Raw genomic sequence first — 20,362 nt, 5'->3', positions numbered from 1 at the left:
CCCTCTCTCTGGCATGGTGAAGGTCAACAAACAGCTGGACAGAGAGACGGTGAGTACACACACACACACACACACACACACACACATACACACACACACACACATATGCACATATATACACACACACACACACACACACACTCACAGGTACACGCACACAGGTACACACATGTACACACACATGTACACACTCACAGGCACACACACAGGTACACGCACACAAACAAACCAACTCTACAGCCAATAAAACCACAACATGAACACTAATAACAACGACTGTCTTTGACACGCACACTGCAACATCACCATCACAAACACCCTCGTCATCATCCCCCTGCAGCTAGCCACCTCCTCCTGACCGTTTCTCTCATGGAGGTTGTCCTCTAATTATAGAGTGGGGGCATGGCATCCCATCCCTCCTCTTCCCAAGCTGCCTTCTTCCCTCTCTTTTCTTCCCTGGAGTGCTTGAAGACTTCCGAGTGTGTCTTCCAATTCCCGTCATAAAAAATTAATGAGTGTGGTCCGTGATAGTGCAGAGAGCGTATCTGATCACAGTCCAAAGAGAACGCCTGGGCTTGTGGGAGATGAAAGAGCTGAGGAAAGTGTGTTTGGGTTATCAGAAAGAGCTCAGCCCTGTGTGTGTGTGTGTGTGTGTGTGTGTGTGTGTGTGTGTGTGTGTGTGTGTGTGTGTGTGTGTGTGTGTGTGTGTGTGTGCATACGTGCGCGCGGCGTCTTCACACACTCATTTCCATTTAGGTTATTCTCATTGACTCTCTCCTGAGCACCACTGTGGTTGTTTATTGTGGTTTCTTTTTTAATTTCTCAGAGTGAGAGGCTGTTATTGTTGTTTTTTCTGCTGTGTTTAGTTAGGTTGTTATTACAAAGCAATATGTGGAAGCACACAGTAGGGAATAAGGTGTGTGTGTGTGTGTGTGTGTGGGTGTGTGCGTGGGTGTGTGTGTGTGTGTGTGTGTGTGTATGTGCCTGCGTGTGTGTGTGTGTGTGTGTGTGTCTTCAGTCCCTAAGCTAGTAAATACTGTCTACCTGAGATAGCCTTGACAGTGTTCCCTCAGGCACACTCTTAAAAAAAGGTACTATCTAGAAACTAAAAGGGTTCTTCGGCTGTCCCCCTAGAAGAACCTTTTTTTTTTAAATGTTTTGTTTCCCGGTAGAATCTTCTTGGGTTTCATGTAGAACTCTTTCCACAGGGTTCTACATGGAACCAAAAAGGGTTATTCTATGTCGACAGCCGAATAACTATTTTGGAACCCTTTTTTCTTGGAGTGTAGAGTGAATCTGAGAGACAGAGACAGAAACCCAGGGTACGTGCTTGGTAGGACACGCCAGGAATGTGTCAGTCACAGGAGTGTGTTTCAGAGGATCAAAGGATGCGTCCACAACCACAACACACTTAATCAGTGCCATTAGATCCTTGTTTGGTTTACTGATATTTAAGGGGTACCAAATTATGAGGATGCATATCCAGAGGATATTTGATTAGGGACTTGTCATCATTGGTTAATGTGTGGTGAATTTGATTAGGGACTTGTCATCATTGGTTAATGTGTGGTGAATTTGATTAGGGACTTGTCATCATTGGTTAATGTGTGGTGAATTTGATTAGGGACTTGTCATCATTGGTTAATGTGTGGTGAATTTGATTAGGGACTTGTCATCATTGGTTAATGTGTGGTGAATTTGATTAGGGACTTGTCATCATTGGTTAATGTGTGGTGAATTTGATTAGGGACTTGTCATCATTGGTTAATGTGTGGTGAATTTGATTAGGGACTTGTCATCATTGGTTAATGTGTGGTGAATTTGATTAGGGACTTGTCATCATTGGTTAATGTGTGGTGAATTTGATTAGGGACTTGTCATCATTGGTTAATGTGTGGTGAATTTGATTAGGGACTTGTCATCATTGGTTAATGTGTGGTGAATTTGATTAGGGACTTGTCATCATTGGTTAATGTGTGGTGAATTTGATTAGGGACTTGTCATCATTGGTTAATGTGTGGTGAATTTGATTAGGGACTTGTCATCATTGGTTAATGTGTGGTGAATTTGATTAGGGACTTGTCATCATTGGTTAATGTGTGGTGAATTTGATTAGGGACTTGTCATCATTGGTTAATGTGTGGTGAATTTGATTTGCATGGAAATTGCTGCGTTTGATTTTCTCGATCCTGTTATAATTATCAGGAATGAAATGATTCAAATGTTTCTCAACGTAAAGTTTCAAGGGAAATTGTATTTTTTCTTCTGTAGGTGTCTGGTTACTCTCTGGCGGTCAGGGCTCTGGACAGTGGTGTTCCGCCCATGTCGTCAACGGTGATGGTCAACATCGACATCTCAGACATCAACGACAGCCCGCCTACTTTCACCCCAGCCAATCTCACCACTGTCATACAGGTGCTGTTACTCACATGATTGACAGCTCTGATGGCCAATGAACTTCATACACACTTACATCCACATAGACATAGATATTCACACACATATCCCTTCTTACAGGAGAAGCGCGCACACACACACACACTTCATCTTGCATCTAATCTCATTTCCCCTCTTGTATTGTCCAATCACAGGAGAATAAGCCCATCGGCACTAGCATTCTCCAGCTGTCCGTCATAGACCAGGACTCCTCCCATAACGGCCCACCCTTTGAGTTCCGCATCTTATCAGGGAATGAAGGTGGAGAGTTTACACTGGAGTGGGATGGAACTCTGCTAGCCAATCAGGTGTTTAGGAGGGACTTGGCCACAGAGTATGTCATCCAGGTCCAGGTAAGAAGACCATTTTACATCATCTCTACTGTTAGTGTTAACACCATGTCCTATAACCAGCTGGTCAACCCTGTTACTGTTAACACCATGTCTTATAACCATCTGGTCAACCCTGTTAGTGTTAACACCATGTCTTATAACCAGCTGGTCAACCCTGTTACTGTTAACACCATGTCTTATAACCATCTGGTCAACCCTGTTACTGTTAACACCATGTCTTACGACCAGCTGGTCAACCCTGTTACTGTTAACACCATGTCTTATAACCAGCTGGTCAACCCTGTTACTGTTAACACCATGTCCTATAACCATCTGGTCAACCCTGTTAGTGTTAACACCATGTCTTATAACCAGCTGGTCAACCCTGTTACTGTTAACACCATGTCTTATAACCATCTGGTCAACCCTGTTAGTGTTAACACCATGTCTTATAACCAGCTGGTCAACCCTGTTACTGTTAACACCATGTCTTACGACCAGCTGGTCAACCCTGTTACTGTTAACACCATGTCTTATAACCATCTCGTCAACCCTGTTACTGTTAACACCATGTCTTATAACCATCTGGTCAACCCTGTTAGTGTTAACACCATGTCTTATAACCAGCTGGTCAACCCTGTTACTGTTAACACCATGTCTTACGACCAGCTGGTCAACCCTGTTACTGTTAACACCATGTCTTATAACCATCTCGTCAACCCTGTTACTGTTAACACCATGTCTTATAACCATCTGGTCAACCCTGTTACTGTTAACACCATGTCTTAAAACCATCTGGTCAACCCTGTTACTGTTAACACCATGTCTTATAACCATCTGGTCAACCCTGTTAGTGTTAACACCAGGTCTACAACCAGCGTGTCAACCCTGTTAGTGTCAACACCATGTCTTATAACCAGCTGGTCAACCCTGTTAGTGTCAACACCATGTCTTATAACCAGCTGGTCAACCCTGTTAGTGTCAACACCAGGTCTTATAACCAGCTGGTCAACCCTGTTAGTGTCAACACCAGGTCTTATAACCAGCTGGTCAACCCTGTTAGTGTCAACACCAGGTCTTATAACCAGCTGGTCAACCCTGTTAGTGTCAACACCAGGTCTTATAACCAGCTGGTCAACCCTGTTAGTGTCAACACCAGGTCTTACAACCAGCTATCTTGTGGAAGGTCTGTGTTACTAAATCACACATGGGGTTACATTGGCTCTGTGCTAACCCTTTGCTTCTCCCTCCTCCCCCTACCTCCAGGTAAGGGACTCAGGTAAGCCCCGTCTGTCCTCTTCTTCTACCCTGACTGTGCGTGTGATTGAGGAGAGCCTTCACCGGCCCGTAGCACTACCCCTGGAGGTCCACATCATCACCATGGAGGACGAGTTTCCTGGAGGAGTCATCGGCCAGCTGCACGCCACTGACGCAGACCCCTACGATGCCCTGACCTTCGGCCACGCCCCTCCGTCTCAACGCTCCCTCTTTAAGATCAGTCCGAGAGACGGTAAGATCATAGCCCTGGGAGGCCTGGACGCCGGTCGCTACTCCCTCAACGCTAGCGTGAGTGACGGACGCTTCGCCGTGCCCGTGGCTGTGAGCGTGCATGTGGAGCAGGCATCGCCAGAGATGCTGCGCGAGGCGGTGACGGTGCGTTTTGAGAGTGTGCAACCCCACGACTTCGTGGCAACACATCTAAAAAACGTGGTGAAAGTTCTGAAGGTTGCCGCGGCAACGCAGAAGCAGGACGCGCTGCATGTGCTCAGTCTGCAGCCCGTGGGCGGGACCAGCCAGCTGGATCTGTTGGTTGCCGTGGAGACGGCTGGGGGAGGGTTCTACAAGGCAGCGTACCTGACCCAGAAGCTGAGCGCCTCCCGGAGGCAGCTGGAGGAAGTGCTGAGGGTGTCGGCCATCTTGGATAAGAACTGTTCTGGGCTTGAGTGTCGTGGGGCCCAGTGTGAGCAGACCATTGTGTTGGACTCTCACGCTCTCATCACCTACAGCACACCCAGGGTTAGCTTTGTGTCGCCACGCTTCCACAGGACCACCCGCTGCACATGCACTGGTGAGGACCTGCACCCACACCCACAGTTATGCTACACCCATGTATTATATCAATGTAAATGCTTCCTGATGCACTCACATACTCATACAGCAACATACACACAAACTAGAGTGTCACAAAGTATCCTTTAGAGAGCTGTACATTAGACATAGACATTGTTGACGTCTGCATGATCTGCACTGTAACAACCACTCTGTCTGATTGTATAAATACTATAATGATAAAAAGCTGATGGCATCTTGAGTGTGTATCTGACCCCTGGGATTAGACAGATCCCCCAGTAGATTGAATTAGCATATTGTGGCTAACGTGATTAGCACGTCTCCTGGGGACAGAGGATTTGGCTGCCTCTACTCTGAATAACCCTAAATGAACTTGTCCTCTCTTGCTCTCTTTATTCATCTGTTCTTTTCTTCCTTTCTCTCGTTTCACACTTCTCGTTCCCTTCCTCCTTCTATCCTCTGTCTTCTGTCTCACTCTGTTTCACACCCTCTCCTTCTCTTCTGTTTTCCTTTCATGTTGTTAACCTTTCCACCTTCCTCCATCTCTCTCAATCCCTTAATCTCTCCCCTCCTGTCTCTCGTTCTACCTCCCCATTTCCCTCACTCTTCCTTTCCTCTTCCTTTCCCTTCCTCTCTCCTTTGTTTCACCTCTCACATCTCTCTCTCCCTCCCTCCTCTCTCTCTCCTCTCTCTCACTCTCTCTCTCTCCCTCCTCTCTCTCCATCAGATGGTAGCTGTTCCCCAGCCTCAGAGTTGTGTGATGAGCAGCCCTGCCCAGGAGACATGCAGTGTGTGGGCACAGAGGGCACCAGAGTACCGTACGCCTGCCAGTGTCCACCAGGGAAACTAGGAGAGTGTGCAGGTGCTTCTGAATGTTTGGATCCTTTGTAAATGTGGTGTAATTTGTGGATGCAAATAGAAAATTCCAAATGTGTTCAATTATGTATGTGTGTATGTGCTCTGACTCTGCATATCTTTGTGTGTGTGTGTGTGTGTACGTGCTCTGACTCTGCATATCTTTGTGTGTGTGTGTGTGTACGTGCTCTGACTCTGCATATCTTTGTGTGTGTGTGTATGTGCTCTGACTCTGCATATCTTTGTGTGTGTGTGTGTGTATGTGCTCTGACTCTGCATATCTTTGTGTGTGTGTGTGTGTGTACGTGCTCTGACTCTGCATATCTTTGTGTGTGTGTGTATGTGCTCTGACTCTGCATATCTTTGTGTGTGTGTGTATGTGCTCTGACTCTGCATATATTTGTGTGTGTATGTGCTCTGACTCTGCATATCTTTGTGTGTGTGTGTGTGTATGTGCTCTGACTCTGCATATCTTTGTGTGTGTGTGTGTGTACGTGCTCTGACTCTGCATATCTTTGTGTGTGTGTGTATGTGCTCTGACTCTGCATATCTTTGTGTGTGTGTGTATGTGCTCTGACTCTGCATATATTTGTGTGTGTATGTGCTCTGACTCTGCATATCTTTGTGTGTGTGTGTGTGTGTGTACATGCTCTGACTCTGCATATCTTTGTGTGTGTGTGTGTATGTGCTCTGACTCTGCATATATTTGTGTGTGTGTGTATGTGCTCTGACTCTGCATATCTTTGTGTGTGTGTATGTGCTCTGACTCTGCATATCTTTGTGTGTGTATGTGCTCTGACTCTGCATATCTTTGTGTATGTGTGTATGTGCTCTGACTCTGCATATCTTTGTGTGTGTGTGTGTGTGTACATGCTCTGACTCTGCATATCTTTGTGTGTGTGTGTATGTGCTCTGACTCTGCATATCTTTGTGTATGTGCTCTGACTCTGCATATCTTTGTGTGTGTGTGTGTATGTGCTCTGACTCTGCATATATTTGTGTGTGTGTGTACATGCTCTGACTCTGCATATCTTTGTGTGTGTGTGTATGTGCTCTGACTCTGCATATCTTTGTGTGTGTGTGTGTGTGCTCTGACTCTGCATATCTTTGTGTGTGTATGTGCTCTGACTCTGCATATCTTTGTGTGTGTGTGTGTGTGCTCTGACTCTGCATATCTTTGTGTGTGTGTGTGTATGTGCTCTGACTCTGCATATCTTTGTGTGTGTGTACATGCTCTGACTCTGCATATCTTTGTGTGTGTATGTGCTCTGACTCTGCATATCTTTGTGTGTGTGTGTATGTGCTCTGACTCTGCATATCTTTGTGTGTGTGTACATGCTCTGACTCTGCATATCTTTGTGTGTGTGTGTGTGTATGTGCTCTGACTCTGCATATCTTTGTGTGTGTGTACATGCTCTGACTCTGCATATCTTTGTGTGTGTGTGTGTGTGTGTGTATGTGCTCTGACTCTGCATATCTTTGTGTGTGTATGTGCTCTGACTCTGCATATCTTTGTGTGTGTGTGTGTGTGCTCTGACTCTGCATATCTTTGTGTGTGTGTGTGTATGTGCTCTGACTCTGCATATCTTTGTGTGTGTGTACATGCTCTGACTCTGCATATCTTTGTGTGTGTATGTGCTCTGACTCTGCATATCTTTGTGTGTGTGTGTGTGTGCTCTGACTCTGCATATCTTTGTGTGTGTGTGTATGTGCTCTGACTCTGCATATCTTTGTGTGTGTGTACATGCTCTGACTCTGCATATCTTTGTGTGTGTGTGTGTGTATGTGCTCTGACTCTGCATATCTTTGTGTGTGTGTACATGCTCTGACTCTGCATATCTTTGTGTGTGTGTGTGTGTGTGTGTGTGTGTGTATGTGCTCTGACTCTGCATATCTTTGTGTGTGTGTGTATGCTCTGACTCTGCATATCTTTGTGTGTGTGTGTGTATGTGCTCTGACTCTGCATATCTTTGTGTGTGTGTGTGTATGTGCTCTGACTCTGCATATCTTTGTGTGTGTGTATGTGCTCTGACTCTGCATATCTTTGTGTGTGTGTGTGTGTGTGTATGTGCTCTGACTCTGCATACCTTTGTGTGTGTGTGTATGCTCTGACTCTGCATATCTTTGTGTGTGTGTGTGTACAGGTCACACGTCTCTGAGTTTCTCAGGGAACAGCTATATCAAGTATAAAGTGTCTGATGGAGGAAGGACAGGAGAGATGAAGCTGGGACTAAGAATCAGAACTCTACAGAGCAGAGGAATCATCATGTACACACACTCTGACCCCTGCACTATACTGAAGGTACCCACACACACTCTGACCCCTGCACTATACTGAAGGTATCCACACACACCCTCTGACCCCTGCACTATACTGAAGGTACCCACACACACTCTGACCCCTGCACTATACTGAATGTACCCACACACACTCTGACCCCTGCACTATACTGAAGGTACCCACACACACTCTGACCCCTGCACCATACTGAAGGTACCCATACACACTCTGACCCCTGCACTATACTGAAGGTACCCACACACTCTGACCCCTGCACCATACTGAAGGTACCCACACACACACTGACCCCTGCACCATACTGAATGTACCCACACCCACACTGACCCCTGCACTATACTGAAGGTACCCACACATTGACCCCTGCACTATACTGAAGGTACCCACACACACACTGACCCCTGCACCATACTGAAGGTACCCACACACACACTGACCCCTGCACTATACTGAAGGTACCCACACACACACACACGGACCCCTGCACTATACTGAAGGTACCCACACACACTCTGACCCCTGCACTATACTGAAGGTACCCACACACACACTCTGACCCCTGCACTATACTGAAGGTACCCACACACACTCTGACCCCTGCACTATACTGAAGGTACCCACACACACACTCTGACCCCTGCACTATACTGAAGGTACCCACACACACTCTGACCCCTGCACTATACTGAAGGTACCCACACACACACTCTGACCCCTGCACTATACTGAAGGTACCCACACACCCTCTGACCCCTGCACTATACTGAAGGTACCCACACACACACTCTGACCCCTGCACTATACTGAAGGTACCCACACACACTCTGACCCCTGCACTATACTGAATGTACCCACACACACACTCACCCCTGCACCATACTGAAGGTACCCACACACACTCTGACCCCTGCACCATACTGAAGTACCCACACACACTCTGACCCCTGCACTATACTGAATGTACCCACACACACACTGACCCCTGCACTATACTGAATGTACCCACACACACACTGACCCCTGCACTATACTGAAGGTACCCACACACACTCTGACCCCTGCACCATACTGAAGGTACCCACACACACTGACCCCTGCACTATACTGAATGTACCCACACACACACTGACCCCTGCACTATACTGAATGTACCCACACACACACTGACCCCTGCACTCTACTGAAGGTACCCACACACACTCTGACCCCTGCACCATACTGAAGGTACCCACACACACACTGACCCCTGCACTATACTGAATGTACCCACACATTGACCCCTGCACTATACTGAATATACCCACACACACACTGACCCCTGCACTATACTGAACGTACCCACACACACACTGACCCCTGCACTATACTGAATGTACCCACACACACTCTGACCCCTGCACTATACTGATGGTACCCACACACACACTGACCCCTGCACTATACTGAACGTACCCACACACACTCTGACCCCTGCACTATACGGAAGGTACCCACACACACACTGACCCCTGCACTATACTGAACGTACCCACACACACTCTGACCCCTGCACCATACTGAAGGTACCCACACACACTCTGACCCCTGCACTATACTGAAGGTACCCACACACACACACGGACCCCTGCACTATACTGAAGGTACCCGCACACACACCTACCCCTGCACTATACTGAATGTACCCACACACACTCTGACCCCTGCACCATACTGAAGGTACCCACACACACGCTGACCCCTGCACCATACTGAAGGTACCCACGCACACACTGACCCCTGCACTATACTGAAGGTACCCACACACACACTGACCCCTGCACTATACTGAATGTACCCACACACACTCTGACCCCTGCACCATACTGAAGGTACCCACACACACTCTGACCCCTGCACCATACTGAAGGTACCCACACACACACTGACCCCTGCACCATACTGAAGGTACCCACACACACTCTGACCCCTGCACCATACTGAAGGTACCCACACACACACTGACCCCTGCACCATACTGAAGGTACCCACACACACTCTGACCCCTGCACCATACTGAAGGTACCCACACACACTCTGACCCCTGCACTATACTGAATGTACCCACACACACACTGACCCCTGCACTATACTGAAGGTACCCACACACACTCTGACCCCTGCACTATACTGAATGTACCCACACATTGACCCCTGCACTATACAGAAGGTACCCACACACACACTGACCCCTGCACTATACTGAAGGTACCCACACACACTCTGACCCCTGCACCATACTGAAGGTACCCACACACACTCTGACCCCTGCACTATACTGAAGGTACCCACACACACTCTGACCCCTGCACTATACTGAATGTACCCACACACACTCTGACCCCTGCACTATACTGAAGGTACCCACACACACACTGACCCCTGCACCATACTGAAGGTACCCACACACACACACTGACCCCTGCACTATACTGAAGGTACCCACACACACACTGACCCCTGCACTATACTGAAGGTACCCACACACACTCTGACCCCTGCACTATACTGAAGGTACCCACACACACACTGACCCCTGCACTATACTGAAGGTACCCACACACACACACACGGACCCCTGCACTATACTGAAGGTACCCACACACACACACGGACCCCTGCACTATACTGAAGGTATATTGTCTGGATACCCACAGCACGATCCACCCTTGTTATTACCTGAAGCTAAGCGACTCATCTGGGTCTAAATCCTGCCTATCTTGTTGTGATTGACAGCTAGAGGAGGGTCAACTGTGGTTCCAGCTGGACTGTGGGAACAGCCCTGGTATGCTGGGTATTTCTGGGAGGCCCATCAACGATGGGAACTGGCACACGGTGACTCTGGAGCTCAACCGTAACTTCACCAGTCTGTCTCTGGACGACAGCTATGTGGAGAGGAGGAGAGGACCACCAAGCTTCCAACCACTAGGGGCAGATGGGTCTATCTACTTTGGAGCACAGGTGGGCTTTCTGTGGAGGGGAAGGGGTGTGTGTGTTTTTGGTTGTATTATCTTTGTGGGGACCAGAAATAATCACAAGGATAGTAAAACAAGGAAAATGGGGGTCATTTCGCCAGTCCCCACAAGGAAAAAGGCTATTTTAGGTTCAGGGGTTAGATTTAAGGTTACAATTAGGGTTAGAAGTAGAGTTAGGAGTTAGGTTAGGGTTTGGGGTTAGGGGTTAGAGAAAATAGGATTTTGAATGCAAATTAATTGTTTGGTCCCCACAAGGATAGTAAAACAAACATGTAGGTGTGCATGTGACAGATTTTTTTCAGAGTTGGGGGGTTGTGAGTATGTGTGTTAGGGACACTGATATGTTTGTTTGGGCGTGGCTGATGTGTGTTTTGCATCTGCAAGCGTTATGGATTTGTATGTGTAAGTATAGTGTTTCTCTACAGTGCTCTTACCAATTTAATCTAGTTAGAGTGAGGAACACAACACGCAGGATGGGAAGCTCTGGATAGGAAGCTCTGGACGGGAAGCTCTGGATAGGAAGCTCTGGACGGGAAGCTCTGGATAGGAAGCTCTAAATAGGAAGCTTTGGATAGGAAGCTCTGGTAGGAAGCTCTGCAAAGGAAGCTCTAGATAGGAAGCTCTGCAAAGGAAGCTCTGGATAGGAAGCTCTGGATGGGAAGCATTAGATGGGAAGCTCTGGATAGGAAGCATTAGATAGGAAACTCTGGATAGGAAGCTCTGGATAGGAAGCTCTGGATAGGAACCATTAGATAGGAAACTCTGGATAGGAAGCGCTGGATAGGAGGCTCTGGATGGGAAGCATTAGATAGGAAACTCTGGATAGGAAGCTCTGGATGGGAAGCTCTGGATAGGAAGCTCTGAGGAATACAGCCTGTGTGTGTATAAATGAATGTACTGTATTCAGAATCTTTGTCTTTCAAATTGTTGTCTGAACATGACTTGCTCCATACTCAGAAAGCAACATGAAAAAGCTTGGTATTCTGGTTTGATATTATAGTTTTGTGTGCTATACCTATTTATATACAGTACAATATTTGTTTGATTGTTTGTATGTATACATAAATCTGATGTCACTCATGTCTCTCCTCTCCCCCAGGTCCAGCCTCCTAACTCTCGCAGCCTGACAGACAAGAAGGGTCCTCGGGTGACGGATGGTTTCCAGGGCTGCCTGGACTCTGTGATGCTCAACAACAACGAGCTGCCACTGCAGAACAAGAGGAGTCGCTATGCCGAGGTGGTGGGCCTGACAGAGCTGAAGCTGGGCTGTGTTCTCTACCCCGACTCCTGCCTGAAACAGCCCTGCCTCCACGGAGCCACCTGCACCAGCATGCCCTCTGGTGGTGAGTCTGGGAAACTGCAAGAGGAAATAGATGCGGTCACAAGAGGTTGTGTGTGTGTGTGTGTGTGTGTGTGTGTGTGTGGAGGCTGGTGGGAGGAGCTATGGGAGGACAGGCTCATTGTAATGGCTGAAATGGAATTAATGGAACAGAGTCAAATGCGGTTTTCTATATGTTTGATGTGTTTGATACCCTTTTATTTATTACAATCCAGCCATTAAAATGAGCCTGTCCTCCTATTGCTCATCCCACTAGCCTCCTCTGTTGTGTGTGTGAAACAAACAGCCTGGGTTGGTGCCCATTAGTGTCCACAATACACACACAGATTTCCTGATTGATTGTTTGATTGTTTAGCGTTTTACTTGGAGGTCATCAGGGTGATGGATGATGATCTGTGCCAGCCTGTGCCCCTGGGCCAGCCTGAGCCCCTGAGCCAGCCTGAGCCCCTGAGCCAGCCTGTGCCCCTGAGCCAGCCTGAGCCAGCCTGTGCCCCTGAGCCAGCCTGTGCCCTGAGCCAGCCTGTGCCCCTGAGCCATCCTGTACCCCTGAGCCAGTTTGTGCCAGCCTGTGCCACTGAGCCAGCTGGCACACTATAACCTCTCCAGGGATCTGGATCTCCCGTTAATCAACGTTAATCTATTATTAATCCATAATGAACTCCTAATTAAACTGAACTTGACCCACTGTTTTTTTCCAAAGGTGGGACTGAAAAATCCTCATAGTAGACTCCTTCATCACTTCTGTTTTCTTTCTCTCTCTCTCTCTCTCTCTATTTCTCTCTCTTTTTTTGTCTGCCTGATCGTGTTACCTTCTCTCTGTCCTTATCTTCCTCTCTTTGTATCATCATATCTCTCGAGTTGCTCTTCGTTTTTTTGTCTGTTCATATCTCTTCTCCTTTTTCCTGAACTCAAAAGACCTACATGAACAAATCGTATCGTTTTAAAATCAGACTACCGCGAGGGCTCAAGACGTTGGCATTTTACTGGAGTCAATAGGGAAGCCTGGTTAAATGTCATCTCTATAGACTCAGCAGGGTGACCCCTTGACTTAATGTGCTGACTTAACACATCGAGGCCAAGACTCAACACAGAGAGAGTGACTTAACACTCTCATTGCGGAGCACTCTGAAAAGAGCACGGCATTCTGGGGCTTGTCATGGTTCCCTGTTTTTGGCACACCCGACCTTTGTGTAAAGGTTAGCGGAGTGTGTGTGTGTATGTATTCCGGTATCCCACTGTGTGTGCGTGTGTGTCTGTCTGTGCTGTGTTGATAAACACAGTGACATTTCCCTGTGTTTTCCTAGAGGTGTGTGTGTTTGTGATTGTGTGTGTGTGTCAGTGCGATTTCCCAGTTGCATGTGCCTCTCGGTGTGTGTGTGTACCCGTGTGATATCCCAGAGGTGTGTGTGTGTTGATGTTTAGGCTGGCAAGCTCACGTCAACCCCATGCCAACTATCCCTGGCACCGCCGCCAAAGCTCAAACAATGCACACACTAGTCTCTACAGCACTGAACACACTTGTATGCAGAATACTTCATTTTACACCCCCCATAATTGAGGCTAAATGTACTTAATGTGATATGTGGTTGTCCCACCTAGCTATCTTAAGATTAATGCACTAACTGTAAGTCTCCCCCGGTAAGAGCATCTGCTTAATGACTCAAATGTAAAAGCATTTACTCTCCTTCCTTTTTTCTTTTTACTCTCTGTCTCTTTTCTCTCTCTGCTAATGTTCCATTCTCTCTCTCTGTCCTTCTCTCTCTCTCTCTCTCTCTCTCTCTCTCTCTCTCTCTCTCTCTCTCTCTCTGTCTCTCTCTCTCTGTCTCTCTGTCTCTCTCTCTCTGTCTCTCTCTCTCTGTCTCTCTCTCTCTCTCTCTCTCTCTCTGTCTCTCTCTCTCTGTCCTTCTCTCTCTCTCTCTCTCTCTCTCTCTCTCTCTGTCTCTCTGTCTCTCTGTCTCTCTCTCTCTGTCTCTCTCTCTCTGTCTCTCTCTCTCTCTCTCTCTCTCTCTGTCTCTCTCTCTCTCTCTCTCTCTCTGTCTCTCTCTCTGTCTCTCTCTCTCTGTCTCTCTCTCTCTGTCTCTCTCTCTCTGTCTCTCTCTCTCTCTCTCTCTCTCTCTCTCTCTGTCTCTCTCTCTCTGTCTCTCTGTCTCTTTTCTCTCTCTGCTAATGTTCCATTCTCTCTCTCTGACCTTCTCTCTCTCTCTCTCTCTCTCTCTCTCTCTCTCTCTCTCTCTCTTCTCTCTCTCTCTCTCTCTCTCTCTCTCTCTCTCTCTGTCCTTCTCTCTCTCTCTCTCTCTCTCTCTCTCCTTTTTATTCCTGTCCTTTCCTGTCCCTTTGCCTCTTCTCTCTTTGTATTAGCGTTTGCCTGTAGTTGCAGACCCCAGTACACTGGAGGGCGCTGTGAGACAGAGATCACAGCTTGCGTTCCTAACCCCTGCCTCAACAGTGGTGTGTGCAAAGCCATCGGCAACGCTTTCCTCTGCAGCTGCAGGAGAGGGTTCCAGGGAACCACGTGAGTTACTATCGCACTAATGATCACACTGTAAACATACAGTATACAACACACTCCTGTCCTGAACACATACCCATGGAGTTGAATATGACAGACACAACAACACCCTTTAAATCACTCACTCACTCACTCACTCACTCACTCACATAATCACCCACCTTTTAAATTAGCTGTTTGTTTTAGCTGGTTCAGCTGCCTACTAGCCCAAGTAGTAGGTATAATATAAAGTATGTCATATATAAAGTATGTATAAAGCCCTCTGTGAACGCAATGCCTCATCCTTCCCACTAGGTGGCAGTATAAACCAGCTTTTCTCGACAATGATAGGCTGATGAGCAGAAGAGCCAGAGCCCCAAGCTGCCTGCAGCATGTTTAAGATTCACTCAAAGAGTTGAAAGAGTAAAGAAGATGACATTTCATTCTGCTTGTCTCCTTCTCTCCAGGGGGTTTAGGGGTGTTCCACTGTTACATTAGAAATCAAGGCTAAGATACAAAGCCACAAGCTCACTCATGTATACACTTTTCTTACTCGCTGAAACACACACACACACACACACACACACACACACACACACACACACACACACACACACACACACACACACACACAAACCAACACACACACACACACACACAAACAAACCAACACACACACATGCCAGAAGCTTGTGTTCCATCATCAAAGCCATTTTAATTTCAGATGAGGAAGATCAGGAAAGTCAATCTCAGTGTGGTTGTTATTTAATAGGGAGCATATGAGACTAGGAGTCCCTGAGCTGTCCTCTATCTCCCTCTCTACATCACTTTCCTCCCACCTCCAAATGAAAGGAGAGTCTTCATCACTTTTAGTCAGTCAAGTATTAAATGACCCACAAACTATCTGTATGTAACAGTTTATTAAAGATTCTGATGTATTGATAATAACCTACTTCAAGGATCATTTTTGGAGTGTATTTTCTCTAGAGGCATCTGTAAGTCAAACTATCCAAACTAATTACCAAACTGAGTTTTAACAACCCCTATGCCCACGTTCCTCCATTCACCCTCTCCAGGTGCGAGGAGGATGTAAACGAGTGTGTGCGGGGCAGAGCCACGGGCGGCGAGGCAGAATGCGAGAATGGCGGTGTGTGCGTCAACACGCACGGCTCGTTCTACTGTAACTGCACGGCGGGCTTTGTGGGCCAGCGCTGCGGCCTGCGGCCCGTGGTGGTCCCAGACATGCAGGCTGGACACGCCGTGCTGGGGAAAGAAGAACTGATCGGCATCACTGTTGTCCTCTTCGTCATCGTCACCCTCATCATCCTCTTCATCGCCTTCCGCAAGAAGGTATCTGTGTTGTTTGATTTATTCTTGTGTGTTTTTATTTCTTAATTCATTTTTAACTTGTTTTGTATCTGAGGTTTAAAAGGCTTCTAAAAAATGTCATTTCCACTTTGAAATTTCAGGCTTGATATTCTCTTATGAAATGTTTTATCAACCCCAACAAAAATGTCCATAAATTGTAATACACATATTAATTCACATTTCAGTTGCTGTAGGGTTATTTTCATCCTGCAGCAAACTGGCTCAAATTAAAATCCTACATCTGTAATACTATATATTGTTTTACAAGAAATACAATAAAAACTATATTTTGTCTCCAGGTGTTCCAGAAGAACTACTCCCGTAACAACTTGACGCTGGTCCAAGATCCAGCAACAGCAGCTCTGTTAAACAAGGCCAATGGGGTTCAGTTCAAGACCCTGCGCTGCACGCCGGGAGACCCCTTGAACCTGTACGCCGAAGCGGGGCTGTGCGCCACGGTGATAGGGGGAGGAGCCGGAATGATCGGCCCGCCCCAGGTGCCTGTGAGGCCCATGGCGTACACACCCTGTTTCCAAGGCGACCCACGGTCCACGCTGGAGAAGATGGCGGACGGGAGATGCGTGGAACACAATGAGATGAGCACCTTCCACCCAGAGTCACCCAGGGTTCTGGGAGGCACGATGCGGAGGGGGGTGGTGGTGTGCAGCGTGGCACCCAACCTACCACCTGTCTCGCCCTGCCGTTCCGACTGTGATTCCATCCGCAAGAGCCCCTGGGACAGCGACGAGGGTCTGTGTGTGTGCGTGGGGGGGGCATAGTATGATGCGTTTGAACTTGTTTGTGTTTGGTATAGTCTTTGTTCATACGTGTTTGTTTTTGTCTTGTGTGTGTGCAATCATGCATATTTTCAAATGTGCGTTTGTGAATGTGTATCCCTCCAAGTGATTCTCTTTTCCAGGAACCCTTGAGGGGGAGGGCATTGTTGTACCATTTCCATATTCATTCATATTCATATTGCACTAAACTATAGTTAGACTGCATCACGTTCAGTTTATCAAGACCATCCTAATTATGAGCTGGCTTTGATTCCCAAATCATAAGATTGTGTGTGTGGGGGGGGGGGGGGGGTACTTCTAGCACTTCGTGCCATCATTGTTGTCACTGGAGCCGAGGTGTGTGTGATGTGTGCCTCAACAAAGACAGCCCTGGTACTAACAAGCCTGTGTTCTTCTGTGACTATCCTTGCAAAGGGGCAACTCTCCCTGGCCTGCTCCCAACTTCCTCTGCCCTCCTAACTTCTGACGCCCTGACCTCTAACCTCTGACCTCTCCCTGCAGGTAAAATGGTAGATATGGGCGAAGAGATGACCTGTTTCTCAGGGAGTAACAAGGGCAGCAACTCTGAGGTCCAATCACTGAGCTCCTTCCAGTCCGACTCTTGCGATGACAACGGTAAGACACGCCCGCCTTTCTCGTAACTGTTTCTGGCCACACCCATAACAACAGTGAGCTAGTCTACCGTCTGGTCCGATAACAACCCTTAACAAGCCCTCATAACCTTTTAATGTCGGCAGATTCAGAGGAACCAGATGTGAAAGCATTATGGCCAAAGCTCCCTAAAGCACATTGCTATGACCATATTGCTTCAATAACAGTCCCTTTAGATTGGCACACACCAAGGGGTGGAGTCAGAGGTGGTTTGGGGAAGGGCATTAGTAAATGCTGTGTTTTATTGTTTCCTAAAGCCTCTCTCCACCAAATGCATTTACTCCTGCTGTGTTATAAAAGTGTTTCAGGAAACACTAACATCCAGTGTTAGTTTATTTGTCCCCAAATCATGTTGATTTATTGTTGACATGTGTTTAATATCATTTGTCCGTGTTCATTCCTGGAGCTTTTTTTCTCGTTTTTATTCTAGTGATTTTGTTAACTTTTTAATTTCCACACCTGTCAAATTGTGTTTTAATTTGGAAGTGAGAGTGTGCAGTGTGCAGACAGACAGCAAGATGACCTAAGAGGAATGACACAACGCTTCCATCCACACAGCTGTGTTGTGTTTGTGAACTTGTCATCGTTTCATCATTATGCATTCAAACACATGTTGTTCTCTTCCGTGGCGTTCTATGGTTCTCGTCGTTGATGCTCCAGCTCCAATTGTTGGCAGAAGCCAGTTCAGGTTTCAGGTGGTTGTTCATGTGTTGTGTTATCTGTGTTTTGTATTGTTATGTAACTTGTGTTGTGTTGTTGTGGACTTTGTGTAGTTTTGCTATTGAAAGAATGTCAGTAGTAGTTATTTTTACTTAGAGAAATAGCCTATAAGTTGTTATTTCTGGATCAACATGGATCACTCAGATCATCCTGCAAAAATCACTGCTATCACCATGGTGAATCTACATCATCATAGGGTGCTGCTACAATGTACTAGACTACATAGCTGAAATGCAATGTTGATGTATGAACATTGATGCTTCATTCATTCATAATTAATGCAACCGCTTCACTGTCAATATGATCACATTTCACATAGCTGACTGTGATGTTAGCCAATCAGGCCACAGAACAGTTTGCAGCAGACCAATCAGTGCAAACGACCGCTCCAGTGGATATGATCTGAAGTCATTATTATGTTCATTCCATTTGATTTATTTCTCTTTCTTGTTATTTTTGTATTCATCTGATTTTCACTGAATGTCTTCAAAACATAATTTAACAATCTAGCTCTCGTCTCTCTGAACACAGCCCTACCTCATGTTTACATTTGTAAATGGAAGTGTGTGTGTGTGTGTGTGTGTGTGTGTGTGTGTGTGTGTGTGTGTGTGTGTGTGGGGGTGTGGGGGTGTGGGTGTAGGTGTGTGTGTGTTTTCTTGCTGGGGATACTCTCCAATACTTGGATAAGCAAATGCACATGGATTCTGTGTTAGCCCCCTCCTACACTCTTAGGAAAAAGGGTTCCAAAAGTTTTTTGGGGGCTGTCCCCATAACCTTTTTTGGTTCCAGGTAGAACCTTTTTTGGTTCCAAGTAGAAAGAACCCTTTCAGGTTCCATGTAGAACCTTTCCATGTAGAACCCAAAAGAGTTCTACCTGGAACCGAAATGTGTTCTCTAAAGGGTTCTCCTATGTGGAAAGCCTAAAACCCCTGTGAAGATCTAGATAGCACCCTTTTTTTCTAAAAGTGGAAGACTTCTAAGTCTGGTTCCATTTGTAGCTTTTGATCAGACACCTCCCATACTACACGGCCCTAGTGTTTATCCCATCTTCAGCCAATAGTAGCTTTTTCCTGGGAGTCTGTTGTCAACTTCCTGTGTCTCAAATCGTGTCTCCTCCCTCTGCTTCTCTCCAACAAGCCTCCATAGTGACCGTCATTCGACTGGTCAATGATGCAGTCGACACTATTGAAAACGAAGGTACCATGTCTCATCCACCCTTGTCTCTCTATCTCTATCCTTCTGACGCTCTCTTTACTTCTCCCTGTACTTATCTCTCTCTATGAGATGCCATGACAATGCTATCCATGACAATACCATGACAGTGCTGTGGTTTGAATATCGTGTACTTCAGCTATGGTGTAAAATACATGGCTTGTATGTAATCTCAATGTACACACATACTGTAGGCTTTATATTTTCAGTACACATCCAAATACCTAGCTTACATGGAACCCTTGTGTTGAAGTAGCAAGCCTCAACACGCACACGCACGCACGCACGCACGCGCACACACACACACACACACACACACACACACACACTCAGGGGTTCATGGGGACAGGCTGAAAAGGTCAGGGCTGGGCTGAATCAGAGTTTAACTCACAACATGTGCATTGACATATTACACATACTGTACATAAAGAAACTGTACATAAAGAAACGGACATATTATACATACTGTACATAAATAAACTGACATATTACACATACTGTACATAAATAAACTGACATATTACACATACATAAAGAAACGGACATATTACACATACATAAATAAACGGACATATTACACATACTGTACATAAATATACTGACATATTACACATACATAAAGAAACGGACATATTACACATACATAAATAAACTGACATATTACACATACTGTACATAAATAAACTGACATATTACGCATACTGTACATAAATAAACTGACATATTACACATACTGCACATAAAGAAACAGACATATTACACGTACATAAATAGACTGACATAT

General features: G+C 46.4%; 1 protein-coding gene across 1 annotated transcript in view; it reads left to right on the top strand.

Annotated features, from left to right (window-relative positions):
- Positions 1 to 20,362, top strand: part of LOC115118397 (protocadherin Fat 3-like) — a 131,560-nt gene that overhangs the window by 105,497 nt on the left and 5,701 nt on the right. Inside the window, exons 16-27 of the mRNA XM_065024051.1 lie at positions 1 to 49; positions 2,272 to 2,415; positions 2,592 to 2,789; positions 4,035 to 4,836; positions 5,566 to 5,700; positions 7,838 to 7,995; positions 10,765 to 10,989; positions 12,103 to 12,346; positions 14,701 to 14,854; positions 15,907 to 16,180; positions 16,498 to 16,948; positions 17,497 to 17,610. The exon at positions 1 to 49 is cut by the window's left edge and continues 89 nt beyond it. Of these exons, the coding sequence (XP_064880123.1) occupies positions 1 to 49; positions 2,272 to 2,415; positions 2,592 to 2,789; positions 4,035 to 4,836; positions 5,566 to 5,700; positions 7,838 to 7,995; positions 10,765 to 10,989; positions 12,103 to 12,346; positions 14,701 to 14,854; positions 15,907 to 16,180; positions 16,498 to 16,948; positions 17,497 to 17,610 (2,948 nt within the window). The remainder of the gene's footprint in view (positions 50 to 2,271; positions 2,416 to 2,591; positions 2,790 to 4,034; positions 4,837 to 5,565; positions 5,701 to 7,837; positions 7,996 to 10,764; positions 10,990 to 12,102; positions 12,347 to 14,700; positions 14,855 to 15,906; positions 16,181 to 16,497; positions 16,949 to 17,496; positions 17,611 to 20,362) is intronic.

This window comes from Oncorhynchus nerka, linkage group LG11, assembly GCF_034236695.1.
Source record: "Oncorhynchus nerka isolate Pitt River linkage group LG11, Oner_Uvic_2.0, whole genome shotgun sequence".
Classification (NCBI taxonomy): Eukaryota; Metazoa; Chordata; class Actinopteri; order Salmoniformes; family Salmonidae; genus Oncorhynchus; species Oncorhynchus nerka.
Note: the sequence above shows the minus strand (reverse complement) of the source record. Positions and strands in the feature narration are given on the sequence as shown.